This window comes from Aulostomus chinensis, chromosome 23, assembly GCF_037954235.1.
Source record: "Aulostomus chinensis isolate RoL2024-O1b breed Wild chromosome 23, RoL_Achi_v1.0, whole genome shotgun sequence".
Classification (NCBI taxonomy): Eukaryota; Metazoa; Chordata; class Actinopteri; order Syngnathiformes; family Aulostomidae; genus Aulostomus; species Aulostomus chinensis.
This window is the reverse complement of record NC_141342.1, coordinates 17012887-17040503: the sequence shown is the minus strand read 5'-3', so window position 1 is coordinate 17040503 and position 27617 is coordinate 17012887. Positions and strand designations below refer to the sequence as shown.

Genomic DNA, 27617 nt, shown 5'->3' with positions numbered 1-27617 from the left:
TGCCTAGCTCGCACATCGTGCCTGCACTCAGACACTTTTGCAGAAACTGATTGTTTGCTACTTTCACAACTGGAAATCACACACACACACACACACTCACACACACAAGTGCGCACGTATGCACACACACACACACACACACACACACACACACACACAAAGCTCTACAATAGCCAAACGTGCTCCATTAGTCTGTTTCTATTTACAGGCATCAAACACAAGCAAAAAAACCAAATCGAGTTAAAGTTGCTGATGGAGAGATCCTGATGAGAGAAGAAGCTAGCTCCACTACTGCAGATGGTGTGATAGACTCATACACCGCCTGCATTAACAGCATATCACTGGAGCTCCACCACAGAGAGAGAGAGAGAGAAAGAGAGAGAGGGAGAGAGAGAGAGAGAGGGAGGGAGGGAGAGGGGTGGAGTGATGGGTAAATATGGAAAGATATGGAGGGAGAGTGAGTGGAAAGGAAAAAGTAAGCAAGGGAGACAGCAGAAAGTATGTTGGGTGGATGGCAAGAAGAAAGGCAAGAAAAGGGGGAGAAGATAAAAGGACAAAAGAGGAGAGGATGGGATGGTTCTAGAGCTTGAGGACCTGTGCAGGTCAGCTGATTCCTGATAGCCAATCAGACGCTGCTCTGAGCCTAAGGGTCCTTCAATCAGTCTTCCCATCAAACACAGGTGTACGCATATACATGAATACAAACACACAAACACACACACACGCACACAACATCAAAACCAAACTCCATGAGTCAGAACAGCCTCTAGCATAAACACTCACACACTCTCACACAATCTTTCCCTCTCTTCTCCTCGCTGGCGCTCAGCTGTCATGCATTATTAATCACTTCCACTTTCAACATGCAAGAAAAAAAAAATTCAATAAATTGTGGACTTCAGGAGGAGGCATATAACACATTCTCCCTCCAGAAAGTGCAAACAGTTGGAGTAAACTCGGGGGAACTTAAGCGGCTTCGACACCCAACCTTGTTGGGCGTGTGCATGAAATCGATAAATTACTTGGACCACTTCTGAAAGATATCGCTCGCTGCCCCTCCTCTGATGCAATGTGCTGCAATTCAAGTCTATTGTTCTCAATCCACCTGTGTGTTTGCGTGCTGGTGTGCGCGTGCGTGTATTATGTGTTCGTCCCCACATTGTATGTGTGTTCTGGTTAAGGCCAGGTTGGTTGCCAGGCAACACAAGGCAGCCTCAGTGGAGAAGCTGTAGATTCTTCTTAAACAAGACAAATACACACAAACAGAGAGTTTGGGGCCAGTAGGAGCGGTTCGACTTACAAAGGCAAGCGAACATGCATGCACGCACACACACACACACTGTCACTGCAGTATGGTGAGCATATAGCGGGCCTGACCTAGTTCTCATACAGTGATATCGACTCTAGTGCTGCATCCCATATTTAGCAGTATATCATAGCAGCAGCAGGAGTTTTGGTTACAACTACACACACACAGACACATGCACACACACAAGCATGCACACACTCAAAGAGATTTAGAGGTGAAGTGTGAAAACAAGCCCCTGTGACAGCCCTGTCACTCTTCAGCGCCATCCATCCAGCTCTCGTATCCATTATTGATGCCTTAGGCTTAGCTCACAGCACTCTGTGTTCTATTATTTATGTCTAAAACAGCTGGCGGTTCATACACAGAGGAGCTATTCTCTCTGGGAGTCTGGATGGGAGAGAGAGAGCAAGCAGCGGGTAGTGGGGCTCACTATCTCCATGGCAACTTGTATCATTGGAAAAAAAAAAATCGTATTCAGTGCGGCAGGCAGGCAGGCAGCAGCAGTTTTATAACACAGAAGAGCTGCAGCGCACCGATGCTCACAAAGAGCTTGACAACATCTCAGTAGTGAGAGCAAAAGAGTCCGGGATGTACCTGCTGATAACATGTCCTCTGACATTAACATCCCCTCTGCAGCTGCATCTACTATAAATAGGCTTCAATATGAGTTCCTCCTATTTGCATCAGTTCACTTGAAGCATAACATGGGAAAGCTATTAGAGCTTCCATTAAAACAAACGCGCTGAAATTTAGTGGGTAGGGAGCACTAATGCCTGGTGCACGTTGGGGGATTATAACTGGAAAAAGACATGGGAGACCACAGACAACAAGAGTTGTAAGAGATTATTAATATTTCACCAGAATGCACATATTAAGCGATTCAGACGGGACATGGGAACACTCAAAACGGTTTCACAGAAGCACTTGCGATGAAACAAAGATGGAGGCAGACTCTTGTCGTCGGGCAGGACTGCTAGAAATTTATTGCAATGAATAAATCAGTGTGAAAATGTTCTGGTAATGTTTTAGAAATTTTTTTTTTTTTTTTTTTCAAAATTTGTTCCCAAAATGTTCTACCTAAAATTAAATTAACTTTCTTCAAACCAGGACTGACTTAACAGATTAAATATTCAAAATCTTCCTCAAAGGATCCTCAGAACGTTGCAGTTAAAAGGTTTTAGCTTAAAAAACATTGAACTTTATGGGAAGGCCAGTTGAAATTACTTAACAACCCAAAAACATTCTTTAGTGTTAGATTTAAACATTTTCATCATTACCTCATAGCTAATGTTAGCTAGTGTTGTGGGAACATATCCTACTAGCTGGAAGCTGGTTTGTATATTTTGTACTGGCATAAATATTTAAAAAAAATTGTCCAAAGACATAAATCACATGATTTATTCATTCTGCACCATGAACAGAAAATAAATTAGAGATAGAGTTATATTTCTTTACTGTTAAATGTGGTATGTGCATGCTATGAGCTAACGCACCATCAGGTTCGCTCTGCCTCTTGGTCGACTCTTCCTCATTTAATATTGCACATTTCTGCTCAGTAATTCATCGCTCTTTCTTTCACACAACAGGGTTGGATTTGAGATTTTACATCATGGCATAACAGTTATGTTTATACACACTAAAACAGCGTATGAATGCTTGCTCTTTTTAAAGACAAGCGTGTACTCTTCAGTGAATTTTAAAAACAAGTGTTCTGGCTAGCATTGTCCTTCTGGCTTCTTATGGACAGGTATTGTACTTCACGGCGGCACAGGTGTAGTTTTGAGAGAGGATCCTTCAAAAGTCTACCTTTGAATACAGAAATGGCCCTTGTCTCATATCTCCACGTTTGAGTATGGAGACTCTAACTGCACACTTCTAATCGCTTCCTCAAGTTGTGAGGACCAAAATCATGGATTAGCAACGAGTGGCCAGGCCCGCCAAAGCTTCCCATCTGGCCGTTTTACTTCTAAACTCTTGTTTTGAAAGTGCAACACAAGCGTATTGTGTTTCACCAGTGTCCTGCTACATGCCATGGATGTTTATGAAGCTATCAGGAATCTTTGATGTCATAATTCTGGCCCTGAGCCAAATGTGATTGATGACCTCTGCCCTAAATCCTCCAGCGTGAAACCACAGTTAGAAGAGAATCAGCCATCAACTCGATGCAATTAGGAGGGAAATTTCTGTGAGCTTTCTATTGATTAAGTGTGTTTCTTGTTTGGCAAATGATATCACGCAGCAAAAGAAAAGCAATTAGTCGCTCATCCGAATGAACATCAGTTTTGCGTGTCAGATGGAGACACGAAGTGGCACAAAAAGTGTTGAGTCACTCTGCTCCCTTCAGCAAACTTCCAAATGACCTCATACTTGACTTTGACGACCTTAAAATCCAATATAATTGCAATGGCTCCAGTTGGGTCCAGCTAGGGACATCTTATGCATGTCAAGCCAAATTTTCATTACCTCCCCGTCTCCTGTCAGCTCTCCACTCTGCACCAGCTAATCAAGGCTCGGGCTCCGTACATCCTGGATGACTTTTTTCTATTTTTACATTTCCTTGAACACTTCTTCTGTACTTCTAATTGTTGTTATTTAATACTTTATGCTGCATTCTTTTAACTTGAATGCATCGGTTGCTTTTTGCTATATTAATAAACTTGCCTTGCCTCGAGTGGAGTTTTAAACTGTCCCAGTCCTGATCTAGCTTTACACCCACCCTTGATTAGCAGAGAGAATGTGTGTGTGTGTGTGTGTGGTGTGTGTGTGTGTGTGTGTGTGTGTGTGTGTGTGTGGATGTGGGGGGGGGGGTAATCCTCTTACGCACTGAAAAAAAACTTTTTTTTTTAAATTACCCATTGTGTACTCAAGACTGAGATTATGGTATATTTGTGTACTGACCTGCTGGGTAGCACCCTGGTTCTTGTTAGTGGCCGTGGTGGTTGTGATGTCACTAATCGAGGGGGCGGAGTCAGAGCGATTGCCTCCAGCAGCAGCGCTCGATTGAGGCGTGATGGAGGAGGACGGCATGTCGCCCACTAAGCGGGCGCTGCCCTCCACTCTGATGTGTGGGTGCCCCTCGGCGGCCATGTTGAGGATGCGGAGGCCGTTGTAGTAGAGGCCAGAGAGCTGTCCCTGGAACATGCCTGTACCTCGCTCACCGCCACCGACACGCACCGTCGTCTGGCTGTTGAAGATGGTTAGCTGACGACCTACATGGACACAGACGCGCACACAAGCGCACGCACACACACACATCAAACACGCGCACACACACACGCACACACACACACACACACACACACGCACACACACAGTCACACCAGGAAAGAAGGTGGACAGACACGCAAATACAATCACACACACATACATACCGGTGGTCACATACATGCATACATACACACACAAGAGTGTTTGAGTGTTACACAATCCACCACCCCCAAGCCATGGTGAGAGGATGGGATAGATAAAGCATGGCAGAGCAAATCGAAGCCGTGGAGAACCGTGGAAGAGGGCTGAGATTGAGAGCGATACGACTGAGGAGAAGAGGGATAAGAAATAAGAAGAAGAAGAAGTGGGGAGGGGGGGGTGAAGAGGCTGAGAAGCTGAGGAGGATGAAGAGGCAAAGAACAGGAGGAGAGAGAGGAGGAAGATGCAGCAGATGAGAGGAGTCAGAGGGCCCTGAGAAGACAAGGCTGACAGATGGTTGCTATGGTGATGGCTGTGCGGCACGACATTGTATTTGAAGGAGCAGACAGGCAGACAGAGAGACAGATCTAGAGAACTCTTGGAACAGCCCTATGAAGCATGCACAGGTTATAAGCTCTAGCACTGCTCACTGTTAAAGGGACTAGAGGCTAATTTAAGGAGCTCTGCTGGAGTTTAGGAGGAAAACTTTTACATTTTTTCAAAAAGCATTGCTCTATTTGTCATTTCAAATTTACATAATTCTTACATGTCACAATAATTTGCATGTACTTTAATTTGATTACAAATTTTTTTTACAACATATAATCTTTAGTAAATGCTGTGTTGTTTACAATTTGATAATAAACAAAATTATTTACCATTCTTAATAAAGCATGTTTTATCTATTTTCTGATTTATTCACATTTAAATCTCTCCATCGTCCCTTTAACCTGATATTATCAGATACACACTAACAAGATACGTTCACAGGCACTACAGTTTACACAGTATTACACACTACAGCTGCCCAACTTTTAAATACTTAGTTATGGATTTAGATTTTTAGATGTTAGTTGATGGTGCACAATATACTATATTCAACTGCCTTCAAATTGTATTTTAAAGCTGAAAGTTTTAAGGAATTTTAATCAGGGTTTTTACCTTTGTCGAGTAGCCAATCGTCAACTACTCGACCGAGCCGATAGGGGATTCGCTGTCTGGCGATGGCCAGGCGCTCGTTATCAATGTTGCCTTTAATTTAGAGATGAAAACACAGTAGTAATTACGCACATCCAAACGTGGTACAGGAGCTGGATACAAAAAGAACAGCAATGAAAAGAAAGTAATGGTCTGCTCATTGTTAGCATGTTATTGCGTTAAGATATGTGCTAAGAGAAGAGGAGCTGAATTCATTATGTTTCCAGTGAGCGGACTCTTACTCTCTGTTCATTGCGTTTAATTTAAAGAGACATTTCAGGGGTTAACATCTGCAAGAGCACAGGGAAATAATGTTACAGCTGCCACATACTGTCTATATGACTCACTGAGTTTAGAGTTACATACAACACACCTCACAACAACTAGCATTTAGCATTTTATCTACCTGCTGCCTTGACCTCATGGTGTTAAAGACTATCTTATATTACCACTTTAAATATGAAAACCAACAAATATAAAAACAAAATCTATGTTCAACAAAAGACACTTTTACCTTTTTCTTATTTTTTCCTCTCTAGTTAAACATTTAACTCAAAATATGACATTTTTTTAAATTATTGTTTTTCCAAAAAATGCACCAACTGTTATTATTTTCTTTTATGATAAGAAAAACAACTGAATTAAATATTTTCATAAATTACCTTTAACACTATTTAACAGGCCTAACATAACATAGCTGTCTAGTATACAAGCTATTATAATATCAATCTCATTTTATGGTTTAAAAAGTCATGTTTCATATCAGATCACACATATTTCATTTCAAACACAATAACATAAAACAAAGCTGCAACTATGTTACTCAACCTCAGTGTTTGAATAGAAACATTGATAGGAACACTGATGTTCCATGGCTAAGGTGTAGTTAGCTCTGCCCCTGCCCGGCAGAGCCGTGGTGGGTCAGTGGTCTGGTTTTTATATGGGCGGGGCCTACCTGAGGGATAGCGCTCTATGACTGGCAGGTCATCCAGTTGGAGGGTTGCATTGCCTCCGCTGCGGGTGAACCGAATTACATGGTACTTCCCGTCGTTGACAAACTTGGAGCTCTCCTCGATGTTGATGTCATCAGTGCCAACGTTAAACACTACTCTAATGTTGCCTTTGTCCTGAGAGGGAGTGGAGATAATGAAACGGTTCAGTAGGATTGTCACTCCTTTCTTTCTTTTGGGGGGGGGGGGGCTATTTTTTTCCATTTTTTGTCAAAGGAACACTCTGTGTGCACGGTAGGGAGCTGAGACCCATAGAAACCAGCTAACAGCTTGTTAGCTTAGCACAGTGAATGGTAATGGGTGGTGTTAGCATAACTCAGTCAAACGTCATCACATACAGTTTTCTCAGAAAATGTCTTGCACTCATGTAACTATGGTTATGTGTATCATTATGATATTCTATGAGAATATACATTTAAAATTAAAAGACAATGTAATTTCAGTATCAGACACTTTGTTGGAACTACTTTCCTGACCACGTGCAGGAAAGTTGTCGATGACCAGAACAGCGACTGCTACGACTCTTGGCTGAGTTATGGCTAACTTAGTAAGAGAGGATGAGGAGTATTATCTATCCATCCATCCATCCATCCATTTTCTATACCACTTATCTATTAAGGGTCGTGGGGGCTGGAGCCTATCCCAGCTGACATTGGGCGAGAGGCGGGGTCGCCATTCACATGGCTGTCAGGAGCAATTAGGGGTTCAGTATCTTCCTAAAGGATAATTGGACATGGTCACCGGGGGAAGTGAGGATTGAACCTGCAACCCTTCGGCTGCTAGACGGCCACTCTACCTCTGAGCCACGCCGCCCCCCGAGGAGGATTATGTTGGGACAAATTAAGATTCTAGACCTCATCTATTTGATGTGTTGACAGAGGTATGCTAACACTTCCCACCTATTACCAGTCATGTGCTAAGCTAATTAAGCAACTAGCAAGTCTCTGTGAGTTTCAGCACACAAAGTAAAGGGTGTCTATCTTCTTCACTTGTTCTGGAGAAGCAAATAGACATATTTCCCAAAGTGTCGGCATTTTCCTTTTAGAAGAACTTACTGAGCGTGCTATAAACTGTATGTTCGTGTGTAATGTTAAATGTCATATGTTCATATTAAATTCGGCCAAAGTTTGAAATGAGATCAATATGGAAGCCATTCCAGTGAGCAAAAAGCTCCAGACGGCTGACTACTGGGTCAGCTTGTGACGGATGTCTTCATGTGGTCATCTGGTGCCAGCACAGCACGCCCACAGAGCACAGGGACGCTGTCTCTCAGCAGAAATGTGGAACTGGGCCAAATAGAAAATAGTGGGCCTTCAGAGGATAAACTATGGGACTGCATTAAAGCAACACTAAACTTCAAACTGTAGTTTGCCTTTTGAGCACTTATAAATCTTTGTGACCCCAGAATGCAGTAAGAACCAGCCACGAATACTTAGCTTAAAGCTAATTTTGACCGGCCGCTAGCAACAACAGCAAAACTATCATGAAAACATCCACTGACAACCTTTTAAGTGCATTAAATAATCCACATCTACGTTCAGTCACCCACAAACCCTTTGGTTGTTTGTTGTTGGTGACCTTGAATCCGGTGCCTACTTCTGCAAAATTTCGAACAAATGACTAAAACTGCTCACGTGACGTGAGAGGTTTCTATTTGCCACCGCGGTGGTGGAAACAAACACATCATTTGGTGTCACTTTTCTTTCGCCCTGCTGCATCCAAGTCTGAAACTTACTCTCCTTTAGCTCTGTTAGCTGCTAAATGCTCCACTCTACTCTCCACCTCCTCCCTAACTGTGTCCGTTTGGTGTGTGATACATTTATGACCCTTATGGGATATAATGATCATCACCAGTTTTGGACTGTGGACTGTATAAAGGTTGGACACACTTTATTGAATAGTCTTCCTAACCCCTCAAACAAATAAAAATATAAAAACGAATGCAAATGTGGAGCTCAATGGAGCTCAATGAGTCCCAAATATACACTCAAGTGCCTTTTAAGTAATACAAATATGGGTTTATTTCGTGTTAAATACCCCAAACGATAGCATTCTAATGTTTTATTTCTGATTTAATGTTATTCATCATAAAACAGTGCACTGGCCACTAGGCTGTGGTGAAATGGTGATTGTACAGGTGGGCGTCATTTTCCTGACGTGGGAAACAATTATTCCTGAAATTTGTTTGGTTGTTGACTTACGGTCGAGGAAAAGCAATATATTTCCTCTACTGTTTGAGAGTGCCAGTACTTACTATCTGCAGCTGAAGGTAGTCTCCTAGACCGGACGCACTGTCCACCCGCAGGAGAATGGCGTGTTTCTGTTGGGTGCTGAACCCAAGGGCCAGCCGGTCTGCCCTGGTGCTGGGGCGCTCATTAGGAGGCCACGTGTAAACCACCACGCCTCCATCACGGCCAAAGATATACGTTGTCCCAGCTGGTCCAGACGGATAGAAATTAGAGTTGCAAGCACGTCTACATGCCATAAAAAGTGCGTCTTCCTATTTTTTTTCCTTTTCTGAATGCTTAACATCAGCAGCCTATTTTAGAATCATAACACTTAAAAAAATTTCACAGTTGACTAGGCTTCCACATTTTGGAAGGCGGGTGATGGTAATAACTGACTCAGTGTAGAATGACTACATAATCATCAGGTCTTTTGGTTGTGGGGATGGTTGAGAATAATTTAGCGTCTGAAGCTATGAAATGTAAAGGTTAAATTATTCATTGTTACTGAGACAGAAAGGAGCAGAATAACCAACGATGGCTTGGGGCAGGTGGAGATGTGAGCTGCTTCAGATCCAAGCATTGACAGTGCCCTCATATGGTGGCTAAAGAAAATGCACACACACACACTACTTTTTTTTTTTTCCCAACCTTCGAGTAGATCAAACTTGATCCTTTTTAAATTAAAATATCGGGGGGGAAAAAAGTTCAGTACAATAAAATGTCAGTTTAAGCAGCTGCCTAAACCACAAAACTCTGAAATTACATGAGTTATGTGTGTAGAACCTCAGAGTGGCCACGGAGGGAGACAGAAGAAAAAAAAAACTATTGTGGTCATGAGATGTAAGTTGTTGCCACACTTTGATTAAACCAGATTTATCATGCTCGAATCCTTTGACCACTTTGTGGGTACTACATAGGTTTTTCCACACAGGTCTATTAATTTGTGTTTTGGCCACAAAATATAAGTTGCTCCAACATTTTTCATTATTTTGTGGCTACAAGACGTGACTCTTGATCCAACTGATTTGATTCATTTGTGGTAACTTTTTTTTTTTCACTTTTGATGTGCGGCCGTGAGGTACAACATGTTATAGATTTTTTATTTTTTTTTGTAGTGATGAGGTATACATTTTTTTCCACTCTTTTATTAATCTGTGGCCATCAGGTGCGACTTCTTGCCATAACTTAATTGATTCGTTGTTAAAAGATGACCTCATCAAAGAACAGAAGTTACCCACGAAGGCGGAGGGAGAGGAAAACAAGCGGACTCACCATCATTGCATAGCGGCCCAGCGTATGAGGTCATGCTGCAGTCACAGGTGAAACCCTCCCACTGCTGCAAACAAACGCCCTGATTTGAGCAGGAATCTTCTTGACAGGTGGTACTGGGACCTGCAGTGAGACAAGTGGTGGTGTGGGAGGGTGCAGAAGAAAACAAACAGACACGCTTTCTTGATTTTTGTCGGGAGCCCAGTGGGTTCACAACAGCATGTCAGTACAGTATGGATATATTTAGACCGCATTTCCTTGAGGCATTTTACAGTTTTACATGAGCGATTAGGATTAGGAGTATTGGAATCGCAGCATAATGAGGACAGGCTCCCATTGATTTGGATTTATAGATCCAGGAGACTTTCTGTATAAAATGACTTGAAACTAAAAAAGCATGCAGGTGGTGAGGCTAGATGAGTGGTTGGAGGACAGGAGGAGGAGTTAAACATAAGAGGGCAAAGTTATGTTTAAAGGCCTTCATCTCAATACTCTTTCTTCAGCAGTTTGTCACCATTCACTCCCAACCTCATGCTAAAAAAAACGCACAGGAGGAGACTGTGAGAGCACCACACTTCTCCTTCACCTCTCTTCTAACACGAGGCATGGAGGAAAGGGTGTGAAATGATTCACAAATGGAGTATTGAAGTTTAGGTTGGGAGTCAGTAGGAGGGGTTAGAAAGCATGCTGCTTGGCTGCGCGGTGGAGCTGTGGTCAATTCAAGTCAAGCGGCGGTGATGTCACTACTGTGATGAAGTCACTATGGTGGCTACGAGAGGACAGGTCACCTGTGACTTTTGACTCTGGATCACTGGGATCCACACAACACTGGACACCACTGGGTAGTCTCAACATAAGCATACACACACACACACATACTTTACTCACACACACACACTCACACACACTTTACTCACTCTCACACGTGTCTCACATGCACACACAAAGTGATATACCTTGCAAGTCAGCTTTCATCAATGTAACTTTTGTCGGCCAAACAAAAAAGCAAACAAGCAAATCAAGTTAGATGGTTAGTCAATGCACACAGATGCCTGTGAACTGCTGAGAGAGTGGAGCAGAGAGAGAACAATGTGCAGAAAGATAGACGAAGAGATGAGAAGAGTAAAATTTTACATCGAACAGACCAAAAAGTTGGGTTAGTGGGTTATAATTGCATGGCTTAAATGGAAACTGAAAAAAGAAAAAAAAAAGGTGACATGAGATTGGTAAAGATGTGTACTGCGCGTGTTTTCTTCACACCTTCACATCCTCTTTCTACTTGTCCCATGGTTGCTAAGGCATCAGCCAAAAGGTCAGGGAGCCGGCCATTTAGATCAACTGTTGCCAGGCAACCCTGGAATCCCTCCCGAGAGTGAACGAGCTTTGGCAGATCTCTGTACATCTCTTTGGAGACACCTCCTATGTACAGGTCACCTGTAGGACAAGACAATGAATGACAGCTTTAAGAATTTATCACAATGCTGTCAGTCCTCATCAGTTACTACTGGCTTTAACCAAGGACGTTGTGTTTTTGTCTGTCAGCAGGATTATGCAAACACCATGTGGTTGATTTTCTCCAAACTTGGTGGATGGGTGTATCGTGAACCAAGGAAGAAGCCACTGATATACCATCTGTTTTGTTTTTTTTAAAATTATTATTATTTTTTAAATTCGCTGTACTCCTCCAAGTGGGTCAACCAGATTCATCTCAAATGTGGCCAGGAACACCTTCAGAACCTGGTGGTGTGCTAAAGTGAGGGCTCGTTCAACTGTGCTGTCAGGGTGAGGCAGCCGATTTGATATTTTCACCACAGAAAAAGGAAATGGTTGTAACCGGAGCCCATGTTCTTAGATTTGTCTAAGCGACCCACATTTGACGAGAGTCCGAGCACGGGGACATCTGCAAGCTGAATTTAAGTCATAGCGTCACCTAGTGGTTACAGGAAGTAAACCTGATGTCACAAATGTAATTTGTCTTCCGGTGACGCACAACAACACAGTAAGTTAGCGTATTTTTTCAAGCGCCACCTGGTTGATGCAGGAAGTGATATTTGCCCCACAATTTATTGATGGATTGAATCATTAGCTATTTAGTTCATGGATTAATTTACATTTATCATATAAGGTAAAATAAACACTCCAACATCATAAAGATCCTGAGAATTTGTTGTTTCAACCAAAATTAAAAGATATTCCAGTTCTTGCGATACTCGACTCACTGTTTACCTTTTAGGTCTAGATTCTTGGCCCCCATGGTGGTCTGTGTGGTAACTTTGGTATCAATCTTGACCGTGTGAAGATTGTTAGTGTCTCTGGAAATGTGCACATTATGCCAGTGGTTGTCATTTAGAGGGCTGTTAGAGTTCCCCTTGATCAGATGGGCTCCATTTCCCAGATCAGAGATGTAGTGAAGGTATCTGGAGAGGGAAGAACAGAGGAGAGAAGAGAGGATTGAAGAAGTCATCGATGAAACAAAGGCAAATTAAACATATTCACAATGAAGAACAACACAAGGTCAAAGACTTTCGGGCTATTGTAATCCGTCTTCAAGAATGTAATTACAAAAATGAAGAAAAAGCTACTTGACCTGTGCATGTTTGGTATTTGATACTTTAGCTTGACAGCCAAGAACACATCATTGTTTTTGTTCCTCAAGGACAAATAAAACAACACAGAAGGATGGACGACATTTACGGGGACTGGCTTTTAATTAAAACTTTAAATTTAATATCAGATTTTGCATCACTGCACAAATTACTTATAAAAATGACTAAATACAAAACACGTCGCATCGTCGAACTCACCCTTTAACCAGCTCTACCACTATGAAGTCATTGCCGTCACCCCTGTTGAAGAGAATAAGGCCATCGGGGGAGGTTGTCTTGAACTGCAGGAAGAGATGCATGGAGTAGTAGGCCTGCAGCGTGGGCAGCGTGACGAAACTGGAGCGCGATCGGAAGGTGACGGGGTCAGCCACGATACTCTTATAGCCGATAACAGCGTTGAGCTCGCAGTAGTCAATGTCGCCGTTCTTACAAAGGTCGATGTAGGGCATGCCGTTCAACGTCAAGCCCTGAAGGTGGCCGATGAAATTGGAGGGTACGGCAGGCATGAAGCGCTTCTCCGTCACAATACCCGTCTCCACATTGTGGAACTCTAGCTGGGTGTGATCGCCCGCCATCTGACCTGGTGGTGGGGGTAAACTTCAGAGATGAGGGCTACAGAATGTGGGGTATCAGTGGAACTGTTCAACATTGAAAGTAAGGCTAATAAAACCAAGCAGATAAGACATTTTTACACAGAACAAAAATCAGATACGACTCAAAAACCTGGAGCGAAGAGAGTTTGAAGTTAGGCCATTACCTTCGACTGGCTGCAGGTCATCCACGGTGAGTTTGAGACTCTTGCCACGCCGGACTACCCTCACCGTGTGCCACTCATTATCATTGAGGCCTGACCCCGCAAAGATGGTCTCTGGGCCTTTACCTACACATAGCCCAGAGCACCATTAACATATGCACAGAGGGGTGGAGAGAGACAGACAGACAGGAAATGCAAAGAGACAGAGAAAGAGAAGCAGAAGAAGAAACAAGAAGCCAGGCAGGTTGAATTAAATTTTAAGGACAAAAGTAGGGAAAGTGGGGAGGAATAGCAGAAGGAAGAAGGGGAAGGGGGACATCCATATCCTGAGGAGACAACTGTGTCAACACATTCTCTCCACAGATAGACAGACAGATCTCTTTGCTGCTAGCGAGACGGATGATGTGTCAAAGACAGAGAGATTAACATATATGGGTGTCGAAAATGGCAACTGTGAGACACAACAAACCCACGCTAACAATATCCATCTGTGGATAGATAACGCAGCCATGACGACCTCCTATCAACACGGGCAGCACATTCATATCCCCTAAACTCTCACGCCTCCTTCCACCCCCACAACATATATCATGTAGGAGCGTTCCACAAGGGCGCAATATTGCTGTGAGCCTCATGGTGGCACTAGACACACAGTGGAACGTCGGGAAGCTCTCCAAGGTGCTGATATGCAGCAGGATGATAGACGCTGAGCTGTCCTCTTATGATGTCTCTCTCGCTCTCTTTCTCTCTCTCCATCTACCAGCTCATACCTTCACACAGTTGACTGCACACATTTGACAGATTGACTGTTCCAAAACCTCAGTGTCCCTTTCCGCCTACTCCCTACAAGCACCCCACCAACCTTGAACACACACACACACACACACACACACACACACACACACACACACACACACACACACACACACACACACACACACACACACACACACTCTCCCCATCCTCCTCCAAGCCCTGTTGGTTTGAGGAGTGTGAGTCTGCTTACAGTGACCTATTGGAGGTAATGATGGGGGAGGTGAGAACCAAACTGACCTGAACAGATTCTGCTGCAGAAAATGTCAAGCATGCCTGCATCAGTCATGGAGGTGGGTGCGCGCACACACACACACACACACACACACACACACACACACACACACACACACACACACACACACACACACACACACACACACACAGGGTGAGAAAGGCAGGCTGACACGCAAATGTAACTAATTGAGATCAAAATGGATATGGCAGCATGAGTGTGTATGTGTGAGTGTGTGCGTGCGTGTGTGTTTGTTTGCTAAAAGAGTGTGTTGTACATTCAGAGAGGACACAGGGTTCCCCTGAGGAGACTCAGCTGTGCTCTGGGCATGAGCATCTCATCCTGTTACCATGGATCACTGCTTGCACTGAGTGAAGGAGAGAATACGCCAATGTATGTCTGAGCATGTGTGTGTGTGTGTGTGTGCTTGTGTGTGTGTGTGTGTTTTCACATATGTAAACGAACACTTAAAGAATGAGCAGACTGATGTGAAAGAGTGATGCAGTGATTTGTGTCAACCTGGGAACACACACACACACACACACATACACACACACACACACACACACCTATTTCGGGTCAGTGCTTTCAGCAGCATGGTGAGTTAGGACTAATGCAGAGCTACTAGCAGATGCTCATTGCTGTTAAACCAAAAGAGAACAAATTCAAATGGACAGATAAAGATATTTGTTTATTTCTTAAAGAAATAAAAAAGAAAGAGAACCCCGGACATTTCTGGAATGAATAAGAGAAAACAAAGTGATTCATATTTCATTAGCTCCAGATAAGACTTTTTTTTTTTCTTCCTGCTGGATAAGCCTCAAATCTGTCCCACGCCGAGGCCTTTGTTTGACTGCTGAGTGGACTATTTCAGTGGCGCCTCGTTGTTAAATACATTTTTTTCTTCCCTCTTGAATATCAGATGTATAATTTATATTATGCACATGGTGTGCCAGAAAAGTGGCTGCCTAGTGAAATGTTCATTGAGACAACCGGTCTAAAATTGGCCAACAGAAATGCGGGATAGCAACAGCGGTATGTGGCTAGTAGGGTTTCTATGGCAACAGCAGTCGTCCATTTCACCACCTCTTTGCCGTCACAGAGCATTCGTTTTTCTCTCTCTCTCCTTTCTCTGTGGTCGTGACAGAGGGAAAGCACCACGTGAGGGAATTAAACTTCATCAGGGATTCAGCTCCACTCACAGCAGCATGACCAAACACACTCTCTCTCTCTCTCTCTCTCACACACACACACACACACATACACACACACACGCACACACACACAGGAAGACACACCCAGAAAACACACAATAACAGATGGGCAGCGAAAAGAGTACAGAATGCTCACACTGGATGAGACACTTCCTAAAAATCCCTCATGTACAGTGTAGAGAGAAAACAACAAGCAAACAAAGAAAGCCACCAGACAGACGCCGGGATGAAGGTGCGACAGGCAGAAACGCAGTGATAACACGTCTTTTGTCTCCAGCTATGAAGGAGTAATTAGTAGAGCTGCATTAATTTGGCTGCAACCACTTTGTCTCTTAAACTCACACTTCTCCTAATTTTACCTGAACACTTCACACTCAGTTCTCCTTCTTTCTTTTTTTTAGTCCCCCCCCCCCCCCGTCCTCTCTTCCATCTATTCTTTGCTAAAATGGCCGACCTGGAAAACCCTGGCCCTCAGCAAAAATCGCAACACTCCTGTGGTGTCGCTGAACATGCAGACACAAACACGCATATGTGCGCTTCCTCTCTCCACTCCTACACACATATGCACACATGGTACAAAGATGTGTTAGGTTATATGGATCGACAAGACAGACAGGCACAACAAAAATGCATCGACTGCCGCTCTCTCTCTCATTCTCTCTCTCTCTCTCTCTCTCTCTCCCACACACACACACACACACACACACTGAGGAGAAGGAGGGAAAGGGAGGGGTTAGGTGAGATGGAGGATCACTTACTGGCTGTACAGTTTATCCTGATACAGTCTGGAGAGAGAGCAGAGCAGAGGGTTAATGCTGCACACATGCACACACTCTCCACGCCCTGGGGATGCACACATCGACACACCCTGCACGCCTTTACAAACACGCACTGCTCAGAAAACACGTACTCTCCTTTGCTAAAGGACCTCAAGTTGGATTGTGTGTTTTCTCATAAAAGTGTAGAGCAAAATGTGGGTTTCAGTCATAATCAGCAAGTGGCGGATGTTTGCGTGGAGCAGCTAAGGAGAGCGATGTATTCCAGCATGAGCAGTGTGGCTGCTCTGGCCTGGGCGACTCTTTCAATCTCCACTTCAAAGCACCGGGAGACTGAGATGGGTTTTTGTGTTTGTCTGATGACATTGAACACATCCCATAATTCGCGTCGCCCAACCAGAGCCCAAATCTCCGCAAATGCTCAGAAGATTTACACCCACTGGGCCTCATGAAAGAATCATTCGTTTCCACACATCCAGTCTGAAACCACTTTTACAACCAATTTTGGAGAAGGATTGTCTCGAAGGTACGGAGAGAACAACATCTACGACACAAAACCAATCCGCTGATCTCCAAAGCAATACAACTTTTGTGTGGACTTATGTATTCTGTCACGCTCATGACTATTTTGAGTTTGAATATCCAGGTTACAGTTTCTTTTTTCTCTCTCATTCCTTTGCTTTCTCGGGAGCTTTAACTCCACTACTTCCACTACCAAATCAATATGTATTGAATACGGTCCAAACGTGATATCCCATCACAACTTTTTTTTTCCCCCAGTCTGGAGGATCCTGATACATAATTTTACTGTCTAAATCAGCCCTGAAACACGACTGGTGAGTTAGATGTCTCGCCAAGTCTGAAAAATCAGGGGAAAAGTTACTCTTACTCTTTTCATTACCAGGCAGAACCATGGCATGTGATTTTTCCATAACATCGGGGGGGACGGGGGGGGGGGGGGGGGGCGAAGGGGCTTCTTGATATTATGGTGTTTATTTCTTTTTCCAAATCCCCCAGGTCTATGAAATATGTGTGTCTGATCTGTTTCTTGGACCTGAACTTCAATGTCAGAGCTCATCTTTTTCTACATCACTAGTACCTCGACCGGACACCTGACCTTACACTGTACTTGATAGTGTCAATTAAGCGAATAGTCTATCACATTTAGAGCAGGTGGGATTCATCATTATGTCATTTACCGCTGTTTCCTGGTGATACGAGAGTGTTTTGATAGATCTGACGCATCAACCTCGTATAGCTCCACCTCACTTCAAGAGGAGAGTACGGAAACGCTCTTACATGAGGCCCACTGTTATCATTTTCTTTTCTTTCTTTCATTTTTTTTTTTAACCCAAGATGCCTTGGTGTGTCGTGTGGCGTCAACCACAGAAAAGACGTGGCTGCAGACAACCAGAGACCAACACATGCACCCCTCTGTGAGTCTGTGTGTTACCATGTGAAAGCGTTTCAGTTCATGTGAAAATGTGTGCCTGTTAAAAGGCTGGGAATGTGTCAGTTGAGCTGAGAGACAGAGAGAGAGAGAGAGAGAGAGAGAGAGAGAGAGAGAGAGAGAGGTAAAAAGGAGGATTGATTCTTCCAGCAGTTATATGTGGTGTGCACTACTTGTCTTTGTGATAATTGTTGAAAGGGATGCACAGGTCCGCTGGGAGTGAGCAGAGAATGCAGCTTGAGGCTTGACCCTCTGTTCAACACTAAAGCAGGACTACTAACCCTCACATGTCTTTTCAATCCTGTGAAACCCATGTGTTCATCTGACTGCGAGTTATCTATGGAGGAATATATGTGCATTTTCCGTGGAAGATATCTTATTAATCAACATTTAATGACATTCATATGCCAAGAGGCCAGAATCAGCTGCATTCCCCTGAGAAGTAATTAGAGTTATATTGGAGAATCTACACGTGTGCATGCGTGTACCTAGGTTGACAGTGAGTCGGACGCGGCCCCCGTCAAGCTCCAGACGAAGAGTGTCTGCAGAGTTACGGGATGTGGTTGCCATGAGAACGCCATAGGCCCGCTGGGAGCGAAATCGTAGCGAGACGTCCTCCGCCTCGGTGTGCATCGCCACAGGCAACTGCACCTTCATAAACTTACTGCCGTCGTATGACAGGATCGTCGCATCTGTTGGAGACGCAGAGAGACAAGGAAGGGAGGTGAGTAGAAAGGGAACACAACGATGATTGACAGGGTGAAAACACACGAGGTGGGAGGAGACAAAGGCAGTTTGATGATGAGTGAGTCAGATTTAAACATGACAAAGTATGTTGCAGCATAGCAACACCCCCTCGCCACGTCATGTTGAAGCTCCGCAAAATTACCCCGTCCCTAAATTTATCATCACTCCCTCAGACTCACAAAAGAGGATGTAAAAATAGCTGCAGCTGGTTGGCTGGTCTTGGTATCTGGTTAAATCAAAATGCATGGCGGTGAGTGTGTTAGCCACCGCTTCTGACATCCCAGACCCTGGAGTCATAATGTAACAAGCTCAGGTGATCCCGTTTTAATGTATTTTGCATACTGATTTACATATTCATAATCTTCTCTGCCTGCTACCTGCTGGGGCCAATCCCAGACCGCTAAACTGTTTACCTCCGAGGACCCTCTTTTTTATTGGCCAATTACATACACAGCTAAACACACTCCCCATGTCACTGTGTCTTTATCTCTCTCTCTCTCACTTCTCTCTGTCCGCTCCGTTCGTACTTCGCTTTCTCTCCCTTTCGCTCTTCCTGTTTCCGTGGGAGACGGTCAGAGCCAAGGCAAAAACAAGAGAACAGGAAGAGAAGGAGGCCTCATGAATACTGATGAGCCGAGAAGGAGGGAGAGAGAGCGAGAGAGTGTGTGTGTGCATGTCAGAATAAGTGAGTGAATTTAAGTGTGAACAGAGGAGGGATTGGTAAAGTGAGAGCAAGGGGAGAGAAAATAGGGACAGAGCGAGACAGACAGAGAGAGGGGGGGTAGAAGCTCTTGGCTAAAATGCAAATGAATCCTCATTAACTTGAGGAAAAAAGAAGGTGGTTGGCCTGTTATATCACAGATAACATAACTAACAGCCACACGTACACCCGCCCAAGCACGCTCCAACACACACACACACACACACACACACACACACACACACACACACACACACACACACACACACACACACACACACACACTTCTGATAAGGGAGACAGCTGACTAAATTCCCTCACCGAGCACCTGACTCACAACCAAATAGAGCAGAGAAGGTTAGAAAGTATAGAAGCCCATACTTTCGTGGCTGTGTTGCATACCATTGCATCACTTGACGCCTGTTGCACACACAACAGATGTTCCATTAAAGGAAGGCTGGCAATACCCTATACTTTTCTTTTACTTAATGATCCTTTGAAAAAGACTAACAAGGCGTTAGTCCCTCACACAATTCCAATTTCCTACCCTCTCTACTCTCGATGGCACTTATCCCAAGGGCCAGGGATGTAACGTTTTCTAACAAGTCATTTCTAAAAAAAAGGTATCTGTATTTTCCAAGAGACAGAGAAAAATACATTCTTCACCTGGTTATCAGACTTAGCAGACGCTGGAGCTAAGGGATCAGATTGAATGAAAAGAACATCCGCACACTCAAACTTGTCCAGCTGAAAGGAAAAATGCCTTTCAGTTCAGAGCCTTGCTCACATTGTTCACCTATTCAACAAAATACGCCCCCCCCCCCGCCAAGAAACTCCATTTCTTTGCATTATTACATCAAAATCCTATTATTGTTTTTTTTGTGCCTCTTGTAAAAGAAAATATGGTGCAAGTTGGTGAAAGTGTAAGCATGCACCAACTAATCCATAATGTCATTTATCAACCTTCGGATTTCTGCAGCATTAGTCTAGCTGCTAGCTCATAAATGCTTGAAATTAGAGCTGCAACTATCGAGTATTTTTGGAATCGAGTATTCTGTCGATTATTTTTTTTCGAGATATTGAGTACTCCAACGAATTATACTTTTTTGTTTTTAACCAAATAAATCAATTTGTCGGTGTTTAAAACAACCCGTCCGGCATCGCTTGGATGTGTCCGTCAGTCACAACAGTCCGGGTGACACGCACGCACGCACGCGCACCTCATCGCTCTCTCTCTCGTTACAATATCGTCACATGAGGTTAATTAAAACGAAGCCTCGAGGTAAAGAATTTGCCTCGATCATTTTTTGTACTCAAGGTACTCGGGTTACTCGAGTAATCACTGCAGCCCCAGTTGAAATCATTAAATTTTCGGTGTCTCGCACCCAGTTTTCTTTCTTCAGAGTACAGTGATTACAGGCCCACTGGCACAGACGTACTCCATCCATTCAGGGGGGTGGAGCCTATCCCAGCAGCCTTCAGGTGAGATGCAGGGTTCCCCCTGGACAGGTTGCCAGTCCATCGCAGGGCCAACACATAGAGACAGACAACCATTCACACTTACAGCCACACCTACGGTCAATTTAGAGTCTGGATTAACCTGGTCCCCTCTTGATGTCTTTGGACTGTGGGAGGAAGCTGGAGTACCAGAGAGAACCCACACAGGAACCGGGAGAACATGGAGACTCTACACAGAAAGACCCCGTGCTCCAGCCGGGGCTTGAACCTGGAACCTTCTTGCTGTGAGGCGACAGCGCTGACCACTGCACCACCGTGCCGCCCTAAAATCATTTCATGTTGAGGAGTTCCAGATTATGAGTGAGGCATATACAGCAGAGGACTCTCACCTCTCAGGGTTCCCATCAAACTCCTCATGGTACTCATGGGCCCTGTCCAGTCCAAATCAAATTTTTGCATATCCCAGTTTTATCCAGGTTGATTAAAAAATAAGAGAAAAACAAACAAAACAAAACAAAAAAAAACACATGAAATTGGCCAATTTCTTTTGCCAATCTGAACAAAACCACATTTGAAGATAGTGTCACATCAGATTTCTACAAATGCGTTGCAGTCCAAAGAGTTGTTTGCTCCACATTTCTCCGGGGAACTTGGCCATCTTAAATTTGTGTCTTGTAGGTAGTTTGCTAATGTCCAGACACAACAAATCTGATCTCATTACTTGAAGCGTGGACCGAAAAAAGATCTGATTTGAGAAACAAATCAGATTAGCCTGCAGTCTGATAGAGTCCTGAGACATTTTCAGCTGGACATTAAGGTGTGGTTCCCGCGTTTTACACGGACTGACAGCTTTCAATAGGAAAAGATATTCACACTGAGTTCTTGGAGTGTGCCAGTGCTCATTTAATTCAGTGAGGAGAGATTTATCACAGACTATTTCCAAGTGCAGTTTTTGTGCTGGCACAATACTAACAATTTCTGTAATGAAGGAATGTGGTGACATAAAATTTAAAGAGTAGTTTTTGTATTGATAACAGACTGCAAATCTTTTACTCAACGATGTTTCAAGATGGATTTTATTGCACCGGTGGGCTTCCACAGCGAAAGCGGGTCAGCCAGACAAAAAGTGAACAGGTGGGAAAAACCGTAAAGGTGTGGAGAAATGTGCAAGTGCATCAGTGGAAATATGTCTGGGGCTGCTCATTACAAAATCAAAATTCATCTTAGAGCTGTTGTGCCGCGACCATGTTTGTTCATTAAAGAAGAGAGGAGGGGAACAAAGGAGAGCAAGAGAATGAGGGAGGTAAAAAAAAAGGGAGGGAGAAACCGCAGGTAGAAGGCGTAAACATGGCCAATCACTCTCTCCATCTGCTTCTCCATCTGTGCTTCCTTTAATCCACTGAACCACCAGTTAGTGACCCCTCAATGCACACAGAGAGGGATGAAGGAAGATATAGAGGAAGACAGAGCGAGCAGAGAGAGGGTGGGTGCATTACTATGATCAACATACACTGCAGATCTTTGTCCTCCAGAATAAAAACATGTTTGTGTCTATGTGTGTGTTAGATGATAGTGCAATCATCACTTGAGACACCAGCAGCAGTTGTGGCACAAACAACACTTCTTCACTTTTCCTTGTCTGATTCCATCTCGCTTCTTTCAACAGGCTCGTATCGGTCCCCCTGCCAATCTCACCTACTTTCCATTTCTCTCCTGGTCTCAATTCATACCTTTTCTCATAACTCTCTCTGTCAGATTTTCTACTCCTGTCTCCCCATTCCTCCTCATCTCCTCGCATGCTGTCATGTGGCAGTTCCGACCCAGCGCTTCCATCCTCCTCTGACACAGCTCCTGCTCCCTGCGTTCTGCACATTTCCTCTCCCATCGATTCCCAGCCTCTACATCTATAGCAGTCCAATACTCCTGTCTGCTTCCTCCCACCTCCTCTCTTTCACCTCTGTTGATCCTCTTCATTCCCTGCCTCCATCTTGCTTACATACGCACACGCACAAAATCGGGAATAAAAATAACAAACAGCCAAAGATAGCTACTATTACTATTTTTTGGACAGCAAGACGGCTCATTTTTCCTTGCCCTTATTTTCTGTCCTCAACTATCCCTTGCACCCTCTTTTTACTCCCACCAGATGTAGCGAGGGTAAACCTGAATCTTGGTTTAGTCATTTTTATCTGCCATAAATCTTTACGAGAGTACTTTTTTAACGCGCATCAGAGCACTATCAAAGTGATGTACTCTATATTAGGATGGGGGCTTTTAAAGAAAAAAAAAAGCTGCTATGATTCCTTAAAGGAAAACATAACTCTTAAAGGTATAATGAATAAAATTTTTATAGCTCAATATAACTGATGACCATAATATATTTTCAGTGGTCGCAGGCGTTATTTCCTTCTTTACAGCTTCAGCCTTTCCACCCAAAACTACCTGTCGGCTGTCACTCATTTCTTTTGCATTAAACAGTGTTTTCAAGCCACAAGAGTAGATAATAAAGCTGCTCCTGCATTATGGCATATGATACATTTCTTATAAAGGAAATGATGTAAGGAATCTACAATTTACAGAGCTGAGAAGCGGCCAATGAAAGAGAGAGAGAGAGAGAGAGAAAGAGAAAAATTGTGGCCACAAAGAAATATGGTTTTATTGAGTAATTTAAGATATGACTTGTTCCCGCTCGGCGATTAAGCATCCAATTCTCACCTCTCTCGCAGGAGCGTCCCAGGTAACCCGTCCCAGAGCAGTCGCAGACGTAGCGGTTCCAGCCCTCCCTGCAGACGCCGTTGTGCTGACAGGGGTTGGACAAACACTGTTTGGGAGGCTCTCTTGAGCATGAGGGCTTCACTCCCACTGCCTTCTGAGCCTCCGCCAGCCGCCGGATGTCTTTACTCTGCCCGTCAACAAACAGGTCTCTGATGCAGCCCACATAACCGTAGTTCAACAGCGCCGTCCACACCTGAGGAAAAGGTCACTAGTGTTGAACAGTTTCACTGAAAACCCAGAAACTGGTAGACAAGGAGTCTGACATTTTGCATGTGCTCGATCATTAAGTGATATAAAACTGCAATTGTGGCTCGAGTTACTTTACGTTTACTTTGGTTATTCACTTCTTGAAGAAAATCATAAATGGCTGCACTTGTTGTTTGTTAATTGTCTTCTTCTTCTTCTTCTTCTTCTTCCATTTACAAAAAATAAAGCAGGGCTGCAAATAATTATCCTTTTCATAACAGATTAATCAGCCGATCATTTTCTTAAATAATAGTTGAATCGTTAAATGCCAGAAAATACTAACAATCTTCTACAATATCCCAGACTCGGAGAGGACTTCAGAGGTCTTGTATTGTCCAAACAGCAGAACAAAATTCATTTATCACCATGCATGACAAGGCAAAACCAGGATTCCTCACATTTGAGGAGCTAGACTAGCAAATATTTGATTATTTTTTTCAAGGGAAATGTACTTAGCAGAAATGTTCTATTGACAGACACACAACATCAACACAAACCTCCGTAGGGAAGATGAGTCCCGCACGGTCCTCGGGTAGTCCTCCAAGGTACAGGGTCTCATCCAGGTCCAGGATCTCGCTGTCCCCGGGAGCCGTGTACGCAGTTCTAACGCTGTTCACTGAGATGGTTCCTGAAGACAGCGTGAGACATGGAACTTTAGTAATCAGCGTGACCTTCAGAGTGAATGTTCTCATAGCAACCATCGCTGCCATCTTCCTCATCATCACCATGACTTCTGTTGTCATCATTATCATCATCATCATCATCATCATCATAGAAATTCTCACTCCTCCTCCTCATCATCATCATCATCATCATCAGCAGCAGCAGCAGCAGCAGCAGCAGCAGCAGCAGCAGCAGCAGCAGCAGCAGCAACACAAATCCAAAGCTACCTCAGTCAGTCAGTCAGTCAGTTGGTTTAAAAGGGCTCCATTCAACATTCACATATCTATTCCAGCCAGTTACATTATTATATTTATCTCTTGAATCAAAATACTTGGCCCCAACTAATTTCATCAAAATATGCTAAAATCTTAAGCTAGAAAACTGATCTTGATCTTCACTTCGGGAGGCCGAAATATTCTTCGTTGAACTGTTTCTCATGGAACCAGTGAATTTTGTTAGTGTGTGGTTGTTTATTGCAATATTCTGCCAATGGACTGGGACATACTTCAGGATCCAGGGTTTACAAGTTGAGCCTCCAAACAGTAATCACTTCCTCTTTGTCATATAACCTATATTTTCACCAAATTTCATTAAAAACCATCCATTAGTTTTTGAGATCTTTGGCCAACAATGGAACCTCTACTGTGTTTTTGTACAACACTGACACGACAGACAGCCCCATGAAAAGCAGTGTTTTATCTGCATATTAATGCTTGGAAATTACAATTCATATGACAACGCAAGTCAAAAATCATCAATACAATGCATTTAAAATCAGAATTATAAATACACTATCAGCAGCAGTAAGATGGCAGCCAACTGTCCCTGCTGCTCCCCATGAAACGTTCTTTTCATTCACCATTGGGTTCGGACAAAAGAGCGGCGAGTGTACCTGAGCGTCCGTCCCTCTGAAAGTCCACGTGATACCATTCTCCATCATTAACCTTCCTGTCGATGGCCTTGGTCTTGGTGGTTCCTGAGCCCATGTCCAGCAGCAGGTACAGGTGTCCGTCCAGCATCTCAATGGCGAAGAAATCCACCTGTAAATCCAAGGGACCCAGCATTAGTTTTCTGGCTCCAGCCTATTTTTGTTACCAGCCTTATGTGAAGTCACTCTGGCTCAGGAGAGAAAATGCAGTTAAGAAAAATAGAATATTGACAGATTTAAGAGAGAGTCGGGATTTAAATGGTGCTGAGCGGAAAAGCGACAGATGATCAAAGACATGCTCTGACAGACATCTTTTTCTTTTTCAAGAACAAGAACAAAACGTGCATTTGATTCAAATATACTGACCACAAATATCACATATAACCCTTTCAAATAAAATGCACATATTTCCCAACACTTAGACGATGCTAAACATCTTATCCAATACCTTATTGTTTTTCCTCATTCAGACGAAGGGTCCGAGAACAGAGGGTTTCTACAGATTACACAGGTTTTCAATCACTTCAACTCAGGACCCCCAAAATAAAGATGCCAGAGACTGTCGACCCCCACTGTCCCCCTACGCATGAATGCTAACACTAATACCAACAGCTCTATCCAAACATTTGAAATTTAAAATCTAAATATATCTGAAAATACATTTTGTAGTGGTTGTAGTGCTGTTTATCTTACAATTAATTACTATTGAGGACTTAGTTTTTATTTTTAAATGTTTTTTTTTCTTCCTTAAATGGCAGAGTTCATCTATTCCCTTCCTGTGTCTCGCAAACACCCAGGAGGTCTAAATCCACATTTTGGGAACCCCTGTCCTATGGCAAACTGGGATTTGGTTAATATATACAAGTACACACACACACACACACACACACACACACACACACACACACACACACACACACACACACACATATATCGCTGTTGTTGTCGTTTGTTAATTCTTATCCTATTTCCAACCTTCACGGTCGGGGGTGTACGGGGGTCCTTGCGTTGCTGCTGTCTAGGTTTGCCGTGGCTGAAGAGCATCAACCCGTTGGGTTCTGTGGTCCTGAAGTCGAATGAAATGGATCCCGCCTTCTTCGCTGTCCATTTGCTCAGTTTCACGAAAGATTCCGGGGTGTCAAAGGTCACGGGGTCCAACGTCGCCACACTCTCGCACTTAAACGACACCACCCCACTTACCTAGAGGAGACAGAATAGATGTTTCCAGCACTTGAATAACCGGATGTTTAGGTTAATGTTCTATGAAGACCAGAAATAGTTCCTTTTGTAGTCTGATATTGAAATAGAGCCAGTTTCTCCTTGCTAAAAACAAAAGCTTAAGAGCTAGCTTTCCAAAAAAATAATCCCATTTACTGTGAGGTCTTTTTTCTCTCTCTCTCTCTCTCTCTCTCTCTCTCTCTCTCTTTTTTAAATCACAGCTCTCACCGTGCTGGACGGAACACCATGATACAAGAAGATGTCTGTGTTGCTCGTACAAGAGGATAATGTGTTGTCTGGCTCACATGCTGCTGAAAATAAATATACCTTCATCTTTGGGTCTCCCTGTTTTGCCAGTCTGGACAACTCCAACCGTACATCATTGTTCTTGTACACCACCTTCAGGAGAAGAGATGGGGGGGGGGGGGGGGTAAAATTCACCTTTGAATATTGTACAAAGAAGCCTTTTCTTCTCTTTTGAAGAAATCCTTGGATATGTGCCGGGGCATAGAATTGGACAGTTTTCTTTAATTAACTCACAACAGTAAGCAAAAAAAAAAAAAAAAAAAGAGGGAAAAGAAAAAGGAATGCATTGATTAACTCTTCAGGAATGAAGAAAAAGTTAAAGACAGACACACATTAATATTTAGAACCAGAAAACTTTTTTTTTTTAAATTCTGATTTCTATATGAACGTGGCTATTTTAAGACTAGCAACTCACTGCAGCCTCATCTCTTGATATCTCCCATTTGTCCCTGCCACATGCATGATTGCATTTACTCCTTCTTTCCTCTCCCCCCCTTCTCTTTCTCTTTTCTCCTACCGACGACACAGT

General features: G+C 43.5%; 1 protein-coding gene across 9 annotated transcripts in view; it reads right to left on the bottom strand.

Moving 5' to 3' along the window:
- Window positions 1-27617, bottom strand: part of nrxn1a (neurexin 1a) — a 62615-nt gene that overhangs the window by 5541 nt on the left and 29457 nt on the right. For 4 of the 9 annotated variants that reach the window (XM_086196174.1, XM_086196167.1, XM_086196169.1 and 1 more), the window contains 17 exons: window positions 27110-27181; window positions 26540-26764; window positions 25529-25676; window positions 24471-24601; window positions 23668-23920; window positions 18536-18739; window positions 16580-16606; window positions 13563-13685; window positions 13004-13385; window positions 12426-12616; window positions 11460-11633; window positions 11156-11182; window positions 10203-10322; window positions 8957-9138; window positions 6648-6819; window positions 5657-5746; window positions 4208-4518 (listed from right to left, as the gene is read on the bottom strand). In XM_086196174.1, the coding sequence (XP_086052300.1) occupies window positions 4208-4518; window positions 5657-5746; window positions 6648-6819; window positions 8957-9138; window positions 10203-10322; window positions 11156-11182; window positions 11460-11633; window positions 12426-12616; window positions 13004-13385; window positions 13563-13685; window positions 16580-16606; window positions 18536-18739; window positions 23668-23920; window positions 24471-24601; window positions 25529-25676; window positions 26540-26764; window positions 27110-27181 (2832 nt within the window). The remainder of the gene's footprint in view (window positions 1-4207; window positions 4519-5656; window positions 5747-6647; window positions 6820-8956; window positions 9139-10202; window positions 10323-11155; window positions 11183-11459; window positions 11634-12425; window positions 12617-13003; window positions 13386-13562; window positions 13686-16579; window positions 16607-18535; window positions 18740-23667; window positions 23921-24470; window positions 24602-25528; window positions 25677-26539; window positions 26765-27109; window positions 27182-27617) is intronic. The other 5 variants (XM_086196170.1, XM_086196175.1, XM_086196173.1 and 2 more) reach the window with 3 other exon arrangements.